The sequence below is a fragment of the Lepidochelys olivacea genome (genome assembly GCF_965140295.1).
Source record: "Lepidochelys olivacea isolate rLepOli2 genome assembly, chromosome: 9".
Lineage (NCBI taxonomy): Eukaryota > Metazoa > Chordata > Testudines > Cheloniidae > Lepidochelys > Lepidochelys olivacea.
This window is the reverse complement of record NC_140419.1, coordinates 58,774,728-58,795,991: the sequence shown is the minus strand read 5'-3', so window position 1 is coordinate 58,795,991 and position 21,264 is coordinate 58,774,728. Positions and strand designations below refer to the sequence as shown.

The 21,264-nt window shown below is 47.7% G+C and overlaps 1 protein-coding gene across 1 annotated transcript; it reads left to right on the top strand.

The window, feature by feature from the left end:
* The first annotated feature begins 18 nt into the window (after positions 1–18).
* On the top strand, positions 19–17,315 carry CLIC2 (chloride intracellular channel 2). Its single transcript, XM_084638393.1, has 6 exons — positions 19–455; positions 8,002–8,111; positions 9,124–9,249; positions 11,927–12,033; positions 13,105–13,286; positions 15,176–17,315. Exons 1-6 carry the CDS (start codon positions 399–401, stop codon positions 15,335–15,337), a joined length of 744 nt encoding a protein of 247 aa, XP_084494519.1. The 5' UTR covers positions 19–398; the 3' UTR covers positions 15,338–17,315.
* Positions 17,316–21,264: the final 3,949 nt, after the last annotated feature.

Below are 21,264 nucleotides of genomic sequence, written 5' to 3'. Positions count from 1 at the left end.
CCCACAGCTCAGAGAGAGCTCAGGGCAGCATCTGGTCTGCTTGATAGCTGACAGGGGGACCTCATGCATGCTCTCTGATAGATTAGGATGCTGAGTCACAACTGGGAGGCCCTTGTGGAAATACCCTTGCCCCTCCAGCAGCTGCTGCACACACTCTGTCACTCCTCCTCAGTTCAGAACTCAGGAGGAGGAAGGAAAAGAGCCACGATAGAACTGCCCATTGGTGAGTGAAGCTGGCAACGGGGCTTGGTGTATCTTCATTAGAGAGGTCCTTCACCGTACACCAGTGGCTCTCCCACTGGATCGCCACCTGCTTCCACTCAGAGGTTCAATAGCAGCAGAGAACAGAGCAACTTGTTGCAGTGGAGAGCGGCTAGCAGTTTGAACAAGCAGAGAGGATGGCAAGCCAGTGGCACAGCCCTCGGAAGGAGCCCGAGATTGAGCTTTTCGTGAAGGTGAGTTTCAGAGACATGTACGCTTATGAATTCTGCACACTGGATTCACCCCAGGCAGGAAGGACAATGACCCACTAAACTCACCAGTTACTTTTGATGAAGTTACCTGCAGATTTTTTTGCAAGTTCTTTATCATTTCAGAGTGGGGGGGCATTGTCCCATTTGCAATTGTCAGCGGTACATATGGTCAAATAGACCCGTGACTACATGTGTGTGTGCACAGCGATTGGCAGAAAAGGGTGGCAAGCATGCCCAGACTGGAGGAATTCTGAGTCTGGGCTCTGCAGGGATCTATGCATTCTACTGCATAGTGCCAAAGGAACCGTCAGGTTATAAAGTTATCACGGGGATCAAGTTCTTTTGGTGTGACGTTGTGTTGTTAATTGTTGTTATGCTGATATAAATCATATGTACAGCAGTGTAAATATGGCATGTGCCTTACAGAGACAGATAAGACGTGATCCTGTCCAGAAGAGATAACAGACAATAATACAAACACATTCATTCAATTTCTGCTTCTCTCCAAGTTGTGATTGCAAGACAGACTCTCTGAACTGCTCTGTCTCTCTTTTACTCTGTCTGTGTCAATTATTCAGCTGACAGTTTTGCTGTAGAAATGTTTTCCCCTCAGTTAAGTGCTTTGGGGATGGATTTCCTTTGGAACACTTCAACTCCCCTCTTCAAAACATTCTTAACAGAAGTGGAGAGAGCAATAAATAAATCAGATATCCTGAATTTCCAAATGAATGTCTGAGAGAGAGACATGACCCTGAACAACTTCCATAACTTTAAATTCCCCGGCCCTGTGCTTGTTACTTGGCTGGCCATTGATTACACCATCACAGTAATAGAACAACACGTGACTTTATCTAGGGCATTTTGATGCAAACAGCAAATGCTCAAGATTTGAGGCTGCAAATATTGTTGAGATTCTGAGTCTTTTAAAAAGAAATGTTTAATGTTCTAAAAGTGTCATTTAAATGAGACAGGAGGTTTTATTCCCCAACTATTACAACAAATCCTTCCCACAGCAAATAACAGAAGGCTATCTCGGTCTATGTTAGAAATCTAGGGACTCAGACTCCACTCTCATTGTTGATGTACAGGACTGTCCAAAGTAAAATTATTCAGGGTTAGGTAAAAGATATTATCTGTCCTTAACCTCTCAAAGCCTAGGCTAAGCTGCTGAACATAGATACTTCATTAAGATCATCTCCTGTTTACTGTCCTTCAATTGATAAAACCAAACTTGTCCCAGGGTATTTTGCTGGTGAATTCAATTCTTCTGTGGTTCCCTGTTTTATCACTGTTACCTAGCTAGTCCCTAACTATCTTAGGGAGAGGCAGGAATATGATACACAAGATTGTTTCAAAACTGCATCAGAATCAAGGGGCTTTTTATTAGAGAAGAGAAACAGAAAACAAACGGTTAGTCAGTACTTCCCCTAAAACTTACTTAATTTAGCAGTAAAAACCCCCCTTGGAACAAGTAGTACAGTGGTAAACTAACAGTCCCCTACTGTAAGTCTCTGTGTTTTAACCATCTTTGGCAGGCAGGCTTTAATGAAACAGGGTCTGATCTAAAGGGGTGTTGAGCAACCACAGATCCCAATGGGAGTTGTAGGCACTCAGCACCTCTCTAGATCAAGAGCCAGATCCTGCTCCCCAAGTAACACTGGAGTAACTTTAGAATTACACCCCATTCACACCAGTGTTGGTGGGAGAGAATCTGGCCTTAAACCCCGACACTGTTTTGTGTGGGAGAAGAATCCTGTGAGATGCTGAGTGCTTCCCGCAAGGTGCCGAACACGTAGTTCCAAGCACCTTACAGGACTGGGTGCTTGGCACCTGGTCTAGTCTCCTGGCAGAGATATTGACCCATAGGACATGGATGGTGTGATGCATCTGCCCTTTTACCTACCTTTGCTAATGTTTCCAGAGTGGCAGTTCCTGAAGATCTATTGGGAACTTCTTGGTCTTGATTTTTCTTCCTTGTAACTCATGCATCTTCACATGGTAAAAGCTATTATTTGTGATCATTATTTCTATTCCTGAGGCATACACTGTTGAGCCAGGCACTGTACAAACACATTGTAAGAGACAGTCCCTGGCATGGCCCCTGGGCATGTCTTCGTTGCAGTTCACTTGAGTTAGCCATACTCAATTTACCCCTCTGGAGTTAGCCTCACGTACGTGAGAACAGCCACACGGAGGACTAACACTTGAGCTGTTGTATCCACACCAGCATACATTGCATTCACTCATGTGTGGCAGGACGGCTGCTGGGGGCCATCCGATGGTTCTTTGCATTATTGTAGGCTGAGCCACTCTATGATCTCTTTGTCAGTGGGTTGTGGGGAAACTTGCCTCTCCTTTCTGGGCACAGGGGGAATTGTGGGAAGGTCATCAGAGAACTATCAGCACTCGAGTGACGCTAGCCTGCATTCACACTGCAGAGTGGTCATACCAGCAGTTGACAAGTTGTACTAACTTGAGCTTTACCCTATACCCACACTTGGGCTCATCTACAGGAAGTAACAGCATCACCACACTAGAGTCAAAAGTTTTGTGTCCGGATGGGACTCGAGTTATAACTCAAGTCAACTTTGTGGTGAAGACAAGACAGACAGGGTGGGAGAAAGGAATGATTATCTCGATTTTATAGATGGGGAAGAGAGGCACAAAGACATTAAGGATGTATTTTAAAGACACCAAATTTCCCTTGATTTCCAGGGGGGTTAGTGCCTGAATACCTTTAAAAATCTGACTTGAAGTGACTTGCCCAAGGTCACACAGGAAGTCTGTGTCAGAACTGGTGATAGACTGGCCACTGCCTGAACTGTTAAACTAAGAGCCAAATCCTCAGCTGCTATGGATCAGTGCAGCGCCACTAAAGTTGGTGGAGCTACACCAATTTATATGAATTAAGGATCTGTCTGTCTGTCACTGGACTGGCTTTTTTCTACAATCATCATTCTGTTGTTAGAATTCAGCTCTGTCTAACATTACTCAGCTTTGGATTAATTTGTAAAAGAATAGAAAAAATATAGATCTTCCCTGTGCCCTCACTCTGGCACTTTGCTCCAATCAATTTCTATCTCTTCATTCCCCCTTGGTCGGCAAGATTGGTCCTCTCTTTGGGTCACCCAAGCAATAATCTTTCTGTGTATGTGGCTCTCCCTCCCCAGTGGCTGTTCCTTAGCTGTCACTGAACTCTCAAGCCTGGATGATATGGCTGCCCCCATTGCAATGGCAGGGAGAGCTCCTTCCAGCTCAGGAGTGTATTGTAAGGGGCCATTTATCAAATTGCAAATTGCACTAGCATGACGTGATATATGCCATCATGTGCCAGCAATGCCCCTCTGCCATGTACATTGGCCAAACCAGACAGTCTCTATGCAAAAGAATAAATGGACACAAATCAGATGTCAAGAATTATAACATTCAAAAACCAGTTGGAGAACACTTCAGCCTCCCTGGACACTCAATTACAGAACTAAAAGTGGCATTTCTTCAACAAAAAAACTTCAAAAACAGACTCCAGTGAGAAACTGCAGAACTGGAATTAATTTGCAAACTGGACACCATCAAATTAGGTCTGAATAAAGACTGGGAGTGGATGTGTCGTTATACAAACTAAAAACTATTTCCCCATGCTAATTTTCCCCCCTACTGTTACTCACACCTTCTTGTCAACTGTTTGAAATGGGCCACCCCGATTACCACTGCAAAAGTGATTTTTCCTCCTGCTGATAATAGCCCACTTTATTTGATTTGTCTCATTAGAGTTGGTAAGGCAACCCCCATATTTTCATGTTCTCTGTATATATATATATATATATATATATATATATATATATCTTCCTACTGTATTTTCCACTCTGTGCATCTAATGAAGTGGGTTTTAGCCCATGAAAGCTTATGCCCAAATACATTGTTAGTCTCTAAGGTGCCACAAGTACTCCTCATTCTTTTTGCTGATACAGACTAATACGGCTATCACTCTGAAACCTGTCACCATTCTTTCAGTACCACTTGTATTGTAGTTGTGGAATTAGGAGACCATTCACTCCTTGCAAATAGGTCTCCATAAATCAGCAGGTAATGACTTCCAGCTGTCTGTGGCCTAGTCTGAATCCAAATCAGCCATCTAGCACCGAAAAGCTCAGCTTCTCATTATCAGTGGCTATAGGGTAGCCAGTCTCCATCTTAGGTTTACGGGTTTGGTATTTTTTCAATTCTCTGCAGTAGTAAAGATCTCGGAGAAAGGCAATAAAGCTCTCTAAGCTTTCAGCACCCAGAAGATTTTCCTCATTTGTAAATATGACTATTTGAAAAGATTTTAGTTATTACCTTTTTTAAAATCGACAAGTAGGATTTTGTGAGCAGTCCAAATTATTTTCTTACACACCCATTAAAAGAGGGGGTGACAAACACAGCAGATAAGGGCATGAAGCGGAGGTGAGGCAGAAGAACGTCTGAGTGCTGGTAGATATACCAATTGATTTTTAAAAATCATATTAATTCATTTGTTCATATGTAATCAGTTCATCCCATTTGGCCTACCTTTGTTGCCATAATTTCATTATTTGTCTAACCTATAGGAGTTAGGCACCCAAATACTTTTGAGGATCTGGACCTAAATTACTCCATTTCTCTTAATTCTTTTATTCTGATCCCCCGCCCCCATTCTGTAAATGGTGTTTGCTTCAGCAGCAAGAGGGCACAGTCCTGCAAACACATGGGCTTGGCTTTCAGTCTCTGAATAGTCCTATTGACTTGGGTGGAAATGCTCAGGGGCTTAAAATTAGGCATGTATGCATTTGCAGTGCTGAGGCCTTATAGTTATTAGTGGCTTATTCCGGTTCCATATGACTCTTGAGATGGAAATTATTGATTACACAGCTGTTTGATCAGAAATCATATCAGAAAATACTCTTGGGAGAATATTCATTTGAATAGTTTCTTTTCAGCATAGTAAAGGTAAGGGGGGAACATTTTTAAATTGCCATTTTGTTTATTTAAACCTTCAACTTTCCTTGGTTTAATTCTGATGCACTAGTTGTCTTTACAAGAGTCTGATGGATCAGGGTAAAATTTCCAAAGGTGCCTATGTGAGCAGGGGCCTGATTTTCCAAGCTATGTAGGTGCAGGAGCCTAAAGCTGCAGACAGATACCTAGTGGGATTTCTGAAAGCCCTAAGCAGGCTGGGTGCCTCACTCCCACTGAAAGCCCATGGGAGTTGGGTGCCTAACTTGTGTGGGATTTTTAAAGTACCTCTTAGGCACCTAGCTGCATCTTTAGGCACCTGAGCACCTCTAAAGTCTGGCCCTTGACTTTCAATGGGACTGAGACTCCCGCAGTGCCTAAGCGTATGTCAACACTGCAATAAAACCCCTGCGGCTGGCCTGGGCCACCTGATTTATGGGCTCGGGCTGCGGGGCGGTAAGATTGCTGTGTAGACACTGGAGCTGGCCAATGCCAGCGAGTTAGGGGCCTAACGACCTTTAAAAATCTACCCTTAGGTACTTCTGAAAACGTCACCCTGAGAGCCCAGTGCGGCCTGCAGAGCCTGCTGTGCTGGGACTGATGCCCGAGAATGAGCCCAGCTTATGGATTTATAAATGTGGAACCCCCCAGCTGGCGTTATTACAGTCACTTTTCAGAGTAGAACCCCACTTGGAGAAGGGGCCAACAGTTTGAGAATTATTATAGCCTTGTATTGAACGATCCCACCTCTCCTGTACTGACCTGGGCTGGAGTCAACCCAGAGCCTTCCAAACACATGCAAGACTCCTGGAGGAGCCTGTCTAGATGTATTTGTTTATTAGGATTTCTACAGAGAATGAGGGGTGTAATCTGTGTCTGACAAGGTAGCCCCAGGACTTGCCCAGTAGGCTTGCAGTGTTCTTCATTTTTGTTGCACTGGCTGAAGACTGACTTTCGTTTTTAAAAAGGGAATTGTTTGTCTGGTTCATGGAAAATCTGAGCCTTTGGGAATTTATGCCTTGTCCCTTTAAATCAGCAAGTGAACAGCGAAAAGAAAACAAACTACTGTTTTCCTGGAACATGTTAGTGCATTTTCTCCCACACCCTCCCTCTTGAGTTTTTCCTCCTGCCAGTGAGGAGCCTCCCTTCCTGTTGAATCCATTATCAAACTCCATCCTCCTTTTGTGCCTCCCTCCCTGACTGCTACCACCAGTGCTGAGTGTACCAGCCTCCCCCTCCCTTTCGCGCTTCCTGTCTCAAGAGCCCCTGACAATCCAGCTTCTAGAGACAGGCTTTCCAAAAATATGGCAGCAAGGGGCACAGAGAGCTTTCATACTGCCTTCCCCTCTGACCCAGCTCCCACCAGGAAACAGAAACAATATCGCACTGGCTTACAAAAGAATCACCGTGAGTGGTGCTGGTTCATGAACCCAGCAGCCCCACTAGGGGCATGGCCCACCTGCTCTGATGACAATCAGTGTTGGTGCATTTCAGGTGCTCAGATGCCATGGTGACAAGGGTGGTATAAATAGCTAGATGTAGCTCACGAAAGCTCATGCTCAAATAAATTGGTTAGTCTCTAAGGTGCCACAAGTACTCCTAGTCTTTCAGGGGGTTGCTTAAGTGTGACTTGATAATGTTATGTTTGCTTTTGTATGCACTGGAGGGGTTCAATGCAGGCTTTCTGGGCTAGTGAATCCAGCCTATGGCCACTGCCACCTATAACTTATACCTCCCCCCCTTACACAACTCCTCTGACTTAGCTCCCCAAGCCTGTGTGAAAGTTAGTGTACTAGGGGCTAATTACCTCCTGCTTTGCCTCATGTGTGATCATTCACAATTGTGCAAATGAGCTGTGAACTGTCACCAGATCAGAATGCTAGGCCTACATCCATGGCCCCGGCAAAGCTCAGAATGGCATGGGTGCTGTAGTGGCCACTGCACTTCCCCGGTACTGGGCTGTCTATGCACTCGGCTTCCCCCACCTCTCCCCTTCATCTTCCCCATGTAATTTCAAACAGCCTGATGCCCTGTCTCTGTAATGGACCCTCAACCTCTAACCACCCCCAGACTTCTGGGAAGGGATTTCCAAAATACAGACACAAACCTAGATCTGAATTTCATGCTTAGGTGTCTCTCTGTTTAATGGGATGGACTGGACCCCTGAATCCTAACATATCCCTTAAAAAACCTAAACACATATGCAAATGGTGTAGCCTGGGCCTATATCTAGATAGACTATAAATGTGCCATGTGACTTAAATTATAATTGCTATGAGAACCATCTGAGCATCTCCCATCTCTGGTCCATTTGAAATCTCAACAATAATGTTGCATTGAATCTCCTTTTTTAAAAAAATGGAGAGAAAGGCACCTTTGATGATCTGGGCCTAACTCCCAATGAAACCAGTGAATCACCCGTTATGCTGCCACTGCCTGTTTACCAAGCCCGGAGCTGTGCTAGCAGCTACTTGCCCAAAGCCACTTGCAGAGGCCCAGCTGTGGGAGACATCTGATGCCCAGTGAGCAGCATTGGTCTATTTTGCTCCTTCTGCAGGCTGGCCTGGATGGCGAGAACATTGGGAATTGTCCCTTCTGCCAGCGTCTCTTCATGGTTCTGTGGCTCAAAGGTGTCAAATTCAGCGTGACCACAGTGGACATGACAAGGTAAGGGAACAGAGGTAATTCTTGCCAGTGAGACATCCAGAGTACACAGCAGGAAAGCTCAGGGCTGCCCCTTGGTTTGTGTGCACCAACAAAGTCTCTAAGGTGCCACAAGTACTCCTCTTCTTTTTGCGGATACAGATTAACACAGCTGCTACTCTGAAACAAAATCTTAGTGTCATGTGGCTCAATTGCTCTTCAATCTACACTTCAGATCTTTCCCACTGTCAGCATCACGTTCCCTTTCATTACATCTGCCACGTCACTGGCATAGATGTAGTTGACTGGCATCATTACGAGGTCTAGCTGTGACCAAATTCTCGCCTCACTTATGCACCCTCCCCCCCACCCCTGCTGACCTCCATGGAATTACACAGGGGATAAGCCTGCAGGGAATTTGGCCCCAAAATCAAAGTTCAGGCCATTGTACCTTAAGCAACTGGGGACACAATGTGAACAACAAACATTTGTCCATGGAAATTCATGCAAGATGTCCTGTAGTGACAGGGCCATGACAAGATGGCAGTCAGCCCTCTTGGCAAATTGAAATGACTACACATATCCCATGGGCTGCCAAAGATGGATATCCCAATGGCCAGCAAAGTCAATGGGAGCTGTGAACTCAGGGTATAATTTGGCCCTTTATCTAGAGCGCTCCCTCTGCTGATCAGCATGGCTCTGGCTCCAAAACACAAGGCCCATGATTCCTTTTCACCACTGTGTCTCCTCCATGTACTAATCAGTGTCTCTCAGTATTTGATGCCTTCACCATGTGGTGTTTAAGAGCAGGTTGGACAAACACCACTCAGGGATGTTCTAGGTTTACTGGTCCTGCCTCAGTGCAGGGAGCTGAATTAGATGACCTCTCAGGGTCCCTTCCTGTCCTACCATTCTATGTTCTTCTTGGTGGTTGTGCATGGTGGTGAGATGAGATTGTGACACTGCACTTGCAGTGAGGCCTTCACCTCAGCAGTGAATCCCTCTTTTTTTTTTTTTTTTTTTAAATTCATTTCAGGAAACCTGAAGAACTGAAATCTCTGGCTCCAGGGACCAACCCTCCATTCTTATTGTTCAACAAGGAGCTGAAAACAGACTTCATTAAGATCGAGGAGTTCCTGGAGCAGATGCTGGCACCTCCTAAGTATTTAATATCATAGTATTATGTACTTCTTTTCCACCTTCCAGCCAGGAGATATGAACTGCCACCAGATCAGAACACTGGGCCTAGATCCGTGGCTATGACAAAGCTCGAATGGCATGGGTGCAGTAGTGGCCATTGCATTTACCCAATTCTGGGCTTCCCCCGCCTCCCCTCTCACTCCTTGCACTTTGCAAACATTGATCGGTTCAGCAATGGTACTCATCTTGTTATCTTGTGTGGCGGGGGCACGGACAGAGGCAGAGAGAGGGACTGGGAGCCAGTGGCAGCCAGAATTTTGGAGCCCTGGTTCTAGTCCCTTGCTCTGAGCAATGTATTGCTCTCTCCATGAAGGTATTGCTCAGGCCAAGGTACTGCTGTGTGTCCCTGGGAAGAAGCAGAGATAGGCTTTTGCCTAGTGTGAGACCGTTGGTTTAAGGTTGTGACCCCCCACCCCCTTCCTCTATGAATAGCTAAGCAGCAAGGAAACAGTTTGGCCTGTGAAATAACACAATGGAAGGAAATTCACTGTGTGATCTCTGGATGCAGGCAAAGAGGGAAAGGGGCTCGACAGGCAAGCCACAGGGGTGGGGGATGTGGTGAGAACGTGCAGGTGGATCGGTTTAGAGTCCCAAGAAGCAGATGCCGTTATTTTTGAAGCAGGGGAGGGGAAGGGATTCAAAAACCTTTTTTCTGCTTGTTTTTGAAAGGGGCAGGTGCATGTAGCTGAGCCAAAGCGAACACTCCAGCCCAGGGGTTAGGAATGCAGCCAGCTCCTGGCCGAGCGGTTATGATGCGCTCACTCTTGGCTCTCTCCCCGACCGTTCACTGCAGTGGTAAACAGGAGACACCTTAAAGGGCCGGAACAGTTCACAGCTGGGGCTTTAGGACAGATCCTGAGCTGTAGAAAGTTGCGTGGCTCTCCCGAGTCTCCCCACCTTACGCCCCTGATGAGTTACCAGCTGTTGCTGGCTGCATGGCTGTCTGGATGGAACCCAAAGCAACACTCTTTGGATAGGAGGGAGCAGAATCCTAGCCCAGGGTTCCTCCTTCAGCTCCATATTGCCCTGAAAACTCCCCTTTGTGCCTAGTCAGACTTTGGGACATACCTAGCTAGAGGTCATCACTGCATGACCCTTTCCAGCTTGCACCCACGTCCCAAGCAAGCTGGCATGCGGGCACTCCAGGAGCTCATGCTAGAGGAATCCAAGGTACCCTCTAAGTCCTAGGGCCAGATCTGCAAACGAGCTCAGCACATTGGGCACATGTTGGGTGCTGGGATCTTTTGCAAATCTGTCCACAGTGGCGGGGACTGAGCCCCTCTGAAAGCCCTGGCCTGAGAGGCCTGATTCCTGTGGGAGTTAGGGGCTGAAATGCCTCTGGAGGAGTGCACCCTTAGCGACCATGGGACACACCAACGCTCAAGGCTCAAGCATTTCACTGGGCGACTGCTGAGCACATGAAACACTGAGGCTTTGCTCTCCATCCTCACTCACCTCACAGCTTTCAGCCCAGAAGGCACAGCACAGAGATGAGGCAGGTGTGAGTCTCAACTCAGTGCAATGGCATGGTGCAGTCCTGCCCTCTCTTCTCCCAGACAAGAGCACTTACACCAACGGCTTATAGATTAACTCCTGTACAGAGTTCAAAGCTCTTTAGCCCCTCAAGTCTTCCCCTTCTTCTGGGAGCTAATTCAAGCCTCTTCCCCTAAACTCAGGAGTCCCACAGCCTCCTCCATGGCCTGAGTAATAATCCAGGCAGGCTTACTTCCCTTGCATTTTCAGAGTCCGCTAGCCCCCCTCCTGCCCTGGGAAAGCTCAGCCAGCAGTAGTGCTGATCTCCTGTGGAACCTCCTCTAGGTGCACCCGCTGCCAGCTGAACTACCTTTCCCCAGGTCCAGGCACTTGTTAGCTGCCAACCAGCCACCTGGGCATGGCATTAATAACCTACAGGTGGGCTGAGCTGGGGTTGCTCTCCTTAAAGGGGACAGCCACACTGTGACAAACACACTCATGGGAAAAAGCATATTACCTGCTCAGATGGTCTGGTCTAGTTACAGGACAGCACCCCTTGCCAGGAGAGGTTTTGATACCTGCAACAGTGTTATGTTGGGACACCCTTCAACCTTCTTCTCTCATGCCTCACCCCAGGCCACTGGATAGGTACTGGAGCTGCTAGCCTGCGCTGCTACAGCTTTGCTGCTATTGCTGCTGGAGCTAGCTAGGTCAGAACCGGCTCGGGTCTGTCTACACGGGCTGCATTCCCCGCTCTGACTGCAGTGTTGACAGACCTTGAGTCTGGCAAAGCCCATCTTGGGGCCAGTGCAGGGCTGGGCCTAACAGAACAGCTGAGCTGATATTGGCATGCAGGGTGTACTGGGATACCTCGAGAACAAAAGGCATTTCCCCATGGGAGCTGTGTGAGTTTCCATCTCCCCCTCCGTGCCAATCTGTGCACACCTATCTGAAGCCAGCATCCTGGAAGTGCCAGCAGAGCTCAGAGCTTCCCTCTATCCCTTGGGCAGGAAGCTAGATGAGGTTGATCATTGCAGGACTTTATGCTTTTGAACCCATCTCAGTCCTCGTGGGTTTTATAGTCACTAGAAGAGAATGCAGCTGAGTATCTTTCTAATGGCAGAGTGAATTCTCCATATATGACTCTGTGCATTTATCTGTTTAAGGTACCCACACCTGAGCCCCAAATACAAGGAGTCCTTTGATGTGGGCAGCAACATCTTTGCCAAGTTCTCTGCATACATCAAGAATCCCCACAAGGAAGCAAATGAGAGTAAGGAACCCTGGGGTATTTTTATTTATTATTCTGAGTCCATCATTTCCCCTGGAAATTTACTTCCCTGGATCCTGAAGCAAAACCTATTAGAAAAATAGCTCGCTCAGCCAGGGGGATCCAGAGGGTGTCTCAGCTGTCCACAGTCCCTGAAGCTGGGGATGTTGGTGCACAGAATGGGAACTACAGAACTTCCAGGAGAGGTGGGAGGAATGCCTCTCAGCAGCAGCAGCAGGGATCTAAAGGTGCTGAGTATTGGTGACAACTCCTGTGTGCAGGATTCCTGCTCTTTGAGAGGGCATCCTATGGCTGGGCTGGAGTCCCCGCTGTCTCCCACACTCCACCCACCCAAGTGATGCCCCTGGCAATTAAAGCAATAAAGTGGAAGGACAGAAGCAACCCTGCCTTTCACCCAGCACCATTTGAGGATCATGATCCATAGCTCGTGCTGTAAAGGCCTGGAAGCAGCATAGCATCAGGATAGGTGGCTGTTAAAGGAGCAGCTCTGATAGCTCTGCCTGCACAGAGCCCTGTTCTGTACACACTCTGAGCAGTTCTGGCACACCCTACTGGGGGCAGCGGGACATCGCACTGTGTTTGGTGGATCTGGGCTTGGGGAGGCCGTCTACCACTGGTTTGGCCAACCCCCTCTAACCAGTCCCTCTCAGAGAAGGTGGCAATACGTATTAGGGGCATGTTCAGATCCTATAGCTCTTTGGAAGGTGCCGAAAGGATATATTCTGGGGTTTCTCCACCAAAATCCCAACAGTGGTCCCAGGTGGAAACCCCTCTTCAAGTATGGCCCAGCTCAATGGTACAAGTATCAGGGACTTGTCTATGAGGGTGGAGATTTTTTTGGTGGGGGCAGGGGCGTGGATTGTGTCTATACCTACACATTGGGGCAGGTTCATTATCTCATGCCAGGAGCCCTGACTGTGATTTCAGTTGGGCTGGTGTAGATCAAGAGTAACTCTACTGAAATCAGTGGAGTTGCAGTAAAACTGGTGGGTGTGAGAGCAGAATCTGCTCAAGGTCTTTCACACTAACACTGCGGTTTCTCCTTGGGTGCAGATTTTGAGAAGGCTTTGCTGAGGGAGTTCAAACGCCTGGATAACTACCTGAACAACCCACTCCCTGAAGAAATCGACCAGGACAGTACCGAGGAAGTCCTGGTCTCCAACAGGAAGTTCCTGGATGGGAACAGGCTGACATTAGCTGACTGCAATCTGCTGCCCAAGCTGCACATCATCAAAGTAAATCCACCTGCTAGCTACAGAGGCCACAACCTCTGGGTCAAAGGGCAGGCCAGCACACGAAGTATGGAATTTTCAAAAGTGCCTTCATGCCCAGGGAGTGCCAGGTCCTGTGACAGTTAGCAGGACTTGTGCTCCTAAATCACTTAGGCCTACCTCCTCATTGAGATCAATGCCAGTTAGGCACATGTACCTTTGAGGATCTGGGCCTTAGGGGCTTGGGAGAATCACCTCCCAAAGCAGTACAGGTTCCTTTACACTCCCAACTAGAGCCAGCTCACCATATTTGACCTTGTGAAGCTTTGGGGAGCTGAGGCACTGTCCAATTCCAGCTCAGAATATTCTGACTCAAGCCTGTCTGTACTCATCCCCTTTGGCGCCATCCCCTGCTCTCTGTCTCGCCTGTCCCTTCAGTAGGGCATTTAGCTGAGCAGTGGACTGGCAAGGGAGGCTAGAACAGCTGAGCCAGGTCTGAGCATTAAACATGGGTGAATTTCATCCCAAGGAGAGTGAAGGAAGCTCTATCACTCGAGGGATCTAAAGCTAAACAGGAAAAGCACTGGAGAGAAACCTGTAGGGACAACCCCACTCCAGCCCCTGCTCTTCGTGAGGGACCAACAGTACTAGCCAGACCCAAACACAGTACTGTCAACCAAAGTCTGGGCAGCTCCTGGCTAGCTCTCAAAGGCAATGTCCCAAGTAAAGGTTTCACCCCTTCTGTCCAGTGTGAAGCTCTGATGTTATTTTCAGGAGTATGGCTTTCACAGCCAGTACTTTTGGAAGCGCTGGGACACCTTTGTGTCTCTGGTTCAAAGCCAGACTGGGTGGACAGCTCCCCTCCTGCCTGCAACCCTCCCTTGCTTCTGGAGTTAATAGCCTTGAACCCATCGATCTCATCCATGATGAACAATAAGTTTGAAATTAGGGAGAGGATTGCTGCAGGAACAGAGCACAGTGTGTAATAGCCATCCCTGACATGCTGGATAGATGAGCCAAGAAAGCTGAGATTTTGAGCTTCAAATCTGGCTGTCTTCTTCCTCTGAATGGGGGTATTGATCCAGAAGGAACAGGAGGGATTTGTGCGAACTCAGTGGACTTCACTGTTTCATCCACTTCATGATTTTCACTCCCGCTCTTACATGGATTGCCTTGGCCAACCTTTAGGGGGCACCCTGGGAGTTCCAAATCAAGATTAGTTGCTCATGGAGTCCTGTTTGGTCCAACATGCTACAGTGGAACCTCAGAGTTATGAATGCCTTGAGAATGGTTGTTCGTAACTCTGAACAAAATGTTCTGGTTCTTTCAAAGTTTACAACTGAACAGTGATGTAACACAGCTTTGAAACTTTACTCTGCAGGAGAAAAATGCTGTTTTTAACCATCTTAATTTAAATGAAACAAGCACAGAAACAGTTTCTCTACCTGGTCAAAAATTTTTTTTAAACTTTCCTTTTATTTTTTTAGTAGTTTACATTTAACACATCATTGTAATGCCTTTTTTTTTTTTTTTTGTCTGCTGATGCCTGATTGCATACTTCCAGTTCCAAATGAGGTGTGTGGCTGACTGATCAGTTCGTAACTCTTAGGTTACCCTATAGCACCTATAGGCCCCAGCTGAGACTGGGGCTCCATTGTGCTGGGCATGGCCCAAGGTGGGATTATTGTCCCCGTTTTACAGCTGTGAACTAAGGCACAGAGAGATTACGTGAGTTGCCCAAAGTTGCCCAGGGAACCAATGATGGAGCTGGGAAGTGAATCCTGAGTTTCTGCATGCCAGACCAGTGCTTTAACAACAAAGCCTGTGGGCTTCCAGGTCCATGGGGCCAGATCTTATCCTGATACCCAGAAGTCTAATAATCACCTGCATTTTCTCACCCTTCACCCGTCTAGATTGCTGCCAAGAAATACCGTGACTTCGAGATCCCAGCGGAAATGACAGGCATCTGGCGCTACCTCCACAATGCCTACTCCCGTGATGAGTTCAGCCACACATGCCCAGCCGACGAGGAGATAGAACGCACCTACGCCAGCGTTGCCAAGAAGATGACCTAGGGGGCAGCTGGTTTTTGAAACCCCTCTTTCCATTGGAAACACTGCCATGAAACCTGCCTTCTTCTGAATGGCCACGCCAGTAGAACAGCCCAGTCCTGTCACCTGCAAACATTCAGGATCTAGGAACTGCAGGAATCATTATGATGTAATTAGTAACTGCCTTTCAGAAAATAACCCCGTGCTTCCAGCTGCTGCAGCTACCCTACTCATGTGTAGATTGACTGCACCCTGACTGTACAGCTATAATCATTGCATGTATAGAAATGGCACCACTCAGCTGCCGAGGCAGCTGCTTTGTCATTCCTTAGAGGCTAGGATTCCCAACCATTTTGTGGGCTCACCAATGTTTATTGTGCAAAACTGCACAGAGCTGGTGACCATGTGGCATAGTGCGGTTTAAGTATCACCCTTTTGAATCTGGAGGGTGGGATACAAATGATGTCTTAGATCCCAGAAAAATGGGTTTTTACAGATGCATAGAGTTTAGGCCAGAAGACACCATCAGATCATCTAGACTTACCTACCCTGTATAACACAGGGCATTACATTTCACCCACTTACCCCTGCTTTGAACCCAATCACTTGTGTTTGGCTAAAGTATATTTTCTGGAAAGGCATTTGAAGACATTGAGAGATAGCACAGGGCTGCACCAGCGGGGGCTGCTCTAGGTCAGGAATGAGGTGCCCTGGAGGAGCTGTGTGAAGGCTCTAGAATGGGAGGCTCTGCAAGTCACAAAAATACCAACAACAGACATTGAACTACAGTGCCTTCCCCTCCTCCGATACCAGGTTTCCATTGCTCTGTCTCCAATGACTTCAGCGGAGCTCCTCCTGAGGCATGTAGGTGTAGGTTCGAAGTGGATCAGGCTCACACATATCACAATCTCAATACAGAGCACCAGCAGCAAAGAGCCATTTCTTATACAAAGTTCACCTGGTAAGTGTCAGTGATCAGCTTGGAAACTCTTGCAAGAGAACTGCCCCGTCTTACTCCTGGAATGTGGACTGCTAAGACTTAGGTGCTTCATCTCCAGATCTCCCTGACCCCCCGCAGCAACACAGCTTGACCAGGAGAGGTTCCCCTTTCAGATCCAGGCAGTGCAGGAGTTTTCCATGATTGGGCAAGAGACTGTGAACTTTCTTTCCCCTGATCCCACACAAGCTGTACCCACCTGCCCAGCCAACCAGGGTGGACAAAAATTGATTTACTTTCTAAAACAAAAGGGTTTTTGTAATTGATGTGCAGCGTATCAAGGTCAAACTGTGTGTGCGTGTGCACAGAGCATCCAGGTCCATTTCTACCACTGGGTGAGCCTAGCACAGTTCCACTGAAGGGTGACTCCAGCTGAGGATCTGGCCTACATAAGCATGGAGTGACTGATGCTTGCTCAAGAAGTATGACCCTTGAGGCCCTTTTCTACCACTGTGACCTTGGGAGTTGCTACTAGCTCCGGCATAGTCCAGGAGGCAAATGATAGAGGTTTCCTGGGAGGGGCTGGCTCAGTGCTCATGGCCACACTTTCCCCTCCTCCATTAGATTTGTGATGCTGGCGCCTCCTGCCAAAATCTGTACCCAGGAATCTGTCCCCTCTCCCCAAATAATACAGAAGCTAATGGCAACATAGATATTCTGTAGAATGCAATGGCATGCCTATAATGTACTAAGCATTACAGATCTGCACTGGGCACTGAGATGGTAAAAGCCCCCTAGAAAACTCACTAAACTTCTCTCTTACTTGTACTTTTGCACTAAAAAGTGTGTACTCGCAATTCTGCTTTTGATATATTTGTTAGTTTCATTAAAGTGATAATAAACTTTATTTTATATACAACTTTCACAACCCGGCCCCAGACTGCTGTCCAGGAGACGCTGAGAGCTAGAGAAGGCAGTAGAGCATAAAAAGGTGTCTGGTTGTGCTGGGAACATGAGAAAGTGAATACTAATTGCCCTTCTAAAATAAACAGTAATAATAACCTCCATTTTCTGTGCTGTCCCTTGTGCTGGATGGATCTCAACATGCTGTACAGACTAGAAGGATATAGACACCACCTGGAAGGCAGCCTGCTCTTGGGTGGCACACCGCATCTGCTCTGCATCCCCAGTTCTACAGGAATTCCACGGCCCCTGTAATTCCCTCAGAACCTGCAGAATGGGAGAAGCCACAGCTGCATAGCAACAGCTGTGGTATCCTTGATGATGTCACTCACTTGCATTAGGAACAGTGCAAAGGAAGGGGCCTGCTGACCACACGTTGGTTGAGGACATGGCCCTTCATAGGGCTCTCAGGCCCCTCAGTTTTGGCAGCATGGCTTGTCTCTTTGCTGTGCTGACATTAGTCCCCTGTTGATATCTGAAGTGCCCATGCCACTAGTGAGGGGTGCAGAGCATGTAGGGGGTACTTACTGCTGGTCAGTAACCTCCACCCTTGCTTTCTGCACCATGTGCTTGGATTTGGGGGAGGAACACTCTGCATCCAGGGACTGATCCCTGACTCCTCCCCAAGGGGTAGGCCCCATCCCCCATTTCACCATGTCCATCACAGCACCAATCCACGGCAAACATGAGTCTGTTCAGCAGCAGCAAGCTGTAGCCACTGGTGCTTTTAGCTCTTGAGGTCCCCAGTTCAGTCCCTGGTGTGCAAGGGCCTCCATGTTGCCTGAGCATTCTACACAGTGCCATCGGATGCCACCATGCAGCAACATTTCCTGCCTTGCTGTGAGCCTGTTATGCTTCATTTACTTCCACCTGTTTCCTCTGTGCAATGCAAGGGAGGGAAGTAGAGGGGCCAAAGACACTAAACAAGATGGACTCAGAGAGTAAAGAGAAAGAGCCAAACGCACAAGAAATCAAGAACGTGTATTAAACATGTCAGGGTTTATTAAATAAAATAGCTCCGAGTGGGGTTAAGCCACCAAGTGCTAGAACTGGGGGAATGAACGGCGGCAAACCTAATGAGATGAGATGGACAATTGCTAAGTGCATATCCTGGAGGCCTGGAAAATGATTAGCAATGGGTTTTCTTTTTCTTTTTCCCACTTAGCTTTCCCTGTTGCTAGACCAAGTCAGTCATGTGATGTGCAGGAAACCAGCGCAGCTGCCTTGTGGTTTTCAACATGAGACTTTGATTGTTCAATTTTCTTCTTAATCATCTGCTGATCCTGGGGCATGCAGCCCTCTCGCCTTGTGACCTCTGCAATGGGCCTGACAGGCATAAGTACCAACTGACTCATACACAGTATGTGTCATGCTATTTTGTCTTCCTAGTTTGTCTGAAATTTTCAATGCTGAAACAAGCCTAGAACAGTTCCAGCCCTTTAAGATTCCTCTTATAGTGCAGCACGGGGATGTCTCTTTCCAGGATCTCAGCATTATTCAGTGAAAGTCACCCTGCAGGATAGGGGGAACCTTTAAAGGCACCAGATGCCTGATTCTCACACTGCAGGATACTTGACTCCAGTGGGTTTCCATGCATGCTGTGGCAGGGGAATACAGCCCCAGGACTGTCACCTATATTTCAGTGGTTCTCAAACTTTTGTACTGGTGACTTCTTTCACATAGCAAGCCTCTGAATGTGACCTTACAAATTAAAAACACTTTTTATATATTTAACACCATTATAAATGCTGGAGGCAAAGCAGGGTTTGGGGTGGAGGCTGACAGCTCACGACCCCCCTTGTAATAACCTCGTGACCCCCTGAGAGGTCCCAACCCCCAGTTTGAGAACCCCTGCTATATTTCAATATGGACTATTTCATCTGAATAGAGTCAAGCCCTGTTCTCTCTCTCAACATACTAAGCCAGTTATCCCCTTAGGGTATGTCTACACTATGAAATTAGGTCAAATTTATAAAAGTCGATTTTTAGAAAGCGATTTTATACAGTCAATTGTGTGTGTCTCCACTAAGCGCATTAAGTCAGCGGAGTGCATCCACAGTACCGTGGCTCGCGTTGACTTTCGGAGCGTTGCACTGTGGGTAGCTATCCCACAGTTCCCGCAGTCTCCGCTGCCCATTGGAATTCTGGGTTGAGCTCCCAATGCCTGATGGGGCAAAAACATTGTCGCGGGTGGTTTTGGGTACATGTCGTCAGTCACCCCTCCCTCCATGAAAGCAACAGCAGACAATCGTTTTGCGCCTTTTTTCTGTGCGGGTGCCATACTGCTTTCAGCAGATGGTGCAGTAGGGATGCAAACAGTCATCATCGAGTGCTATGAATCCACCTTGCAGGTCCTCTATATGACCGTCGTCATCCACCACTTCTGCTGCCACTCTGCTTTCCTACTCTCCTGGTGGTCTCGCAGGTCTTCTGTATTACTATTGTCATCCGCCACTTCTGCTGCAACTCTGCTTGGCTGCTCTTCTCTCGCTCATGGCAAGCATGCAGCCCGCTCAGCTGTTGTGTCCTGGCAGCAGACGGTGCAGTAGGTCTGCAAAACTGGTCATCCAACCACCGTTTCCCCTGCAACTCTTCTTTCCTGCAGACGCCATACCACGGCAAGTATAGAGCCCACTCAGATCACTGCGGCAGTTATGAGCATTGTAAACACCTCGCGCATTATCATGCAGCATATGCAGAACCAGAACCTGCAAAAGCAGGCAAGGAGGCGATGGCACTGTGGTGAGGAGAGCGATGAGGACATGGACACAGACTTCTCTCAAAGCACGGGCCCCGGCAATTTGGCCATCCTGGTGGCAATGGGGCAGGCTCATGCCATGGAACACCAATTATGGGCCTGGCAAACAAGCACAGACTGGTGGGACCACATAGTGTTGCAGGTCTGGGATGATTCCCAGTGGCTGCGAAACTTTCACATACATAAGGGCACTTTTATGAAACCTTTTGACTTGCTTTCCCCTGCCCTGAAGTGCAAGAATACCAAGATGAGAGCAGCCCTCACAGTTCACAAGCGAGTGGGATAGCCCTCTGGAAGCTTGCAACGCCAGACAGCTACCGGTCAGTCAGGAATCAGTTTGGAGTGGGCAAATCTAAGGTGGGGGCTGCTGTGAGCCAAGTAGCCAACGCAATCACTGAGATGCTGCTATCAAGGGTAGTGACTCTGGGAAATGTGCAGGTCACAGTGGATGGCTTTGCTGCAATGGGATTCCCTAACTGTGGTGGGGTGATAGACAGAACCCATATTCCTATCTTGGGACAGGAGCACCAAGGCAGCCAGAACATAAACCGAAAGGGGTACTTTTCAATGGTGCTGCAAGCACTGGTGGATCACAAGGGACGGTTCACCATCAACGTGGGATGGCCGGGAAAGGTACATGACGCTGGCATCTTCGGGAACTCTGGTCTGTGAGAATGGCTGCAGCAAGGGACTTACTTTCCAGAGCAGAAAATAACCATTGGGGATGTTGAAATGCCTATATGTATCCTTGGGGACCCAGCCTACCCCTGAATGCCATAGCTCATGAAGCCATACACAGGCAGCCTGGACAGTAGTCAGGAGCTGTTCAACTACAGGCTGAGCAAGTGTAGAGTGGTGGTACAATGTGCATTTGGACGTTTAAACGCGTGCTGGCGCAGTTTACTGACTCGCTTAGACCTCAGTGAAACCAATATTCCCATTGTTATTACTGCTTGCTGTGCGCTCCACAATATCTGTGAGAGTAAGGGGGAGACGTTTATGGTGGGGTGGGAAGTTGAGGCAAATCACCTGGCCACTGATTACGTGCAGCCAGACACCAGGACGATTAGAAGAGCACAGCAGGGCGTGCTGCACATCAGAGAACCTTTGAAAACCAGTTTCATGGCTGACCAGGCTACGGTTTGACAGTTCTGTTTGTTTCTCCTTGATGAAAACCCACCCCCTTGGTTCACTCTACTTCCCTGTAAGCCAACCGCTCTCCCCTCCCCCTTTGATCACCGCTTGCAGAGGCAATAAAGTCATTGTTGTTTCAAATTCCTGCATTCTTTATTA

Bases quoted from the DNA above. Each gene is read 5' to 3' on its own strand.
- CLIC2 (XM_084638393.1), top strand. From the start codon at position 399: ATGGCAAGCCAGTGGCACAGCCCTCGGAAGGAGCCCGAGATTGAGCTT. The intron at 8,112-9,123 runs GTAAGGGAACAG...AATTCATTTCAG, and splicing joins ACCACAGTGGACATGACAAG to GAAACCTGAAGAACTGAAAT. The intron at 13,287-15,175 runs GTAAATCCACCT...TCACCCGTCTAG, and splicing joins CCAAGCTGCACATCATCAAA to ATTGCTGCCAAGAAATACCG.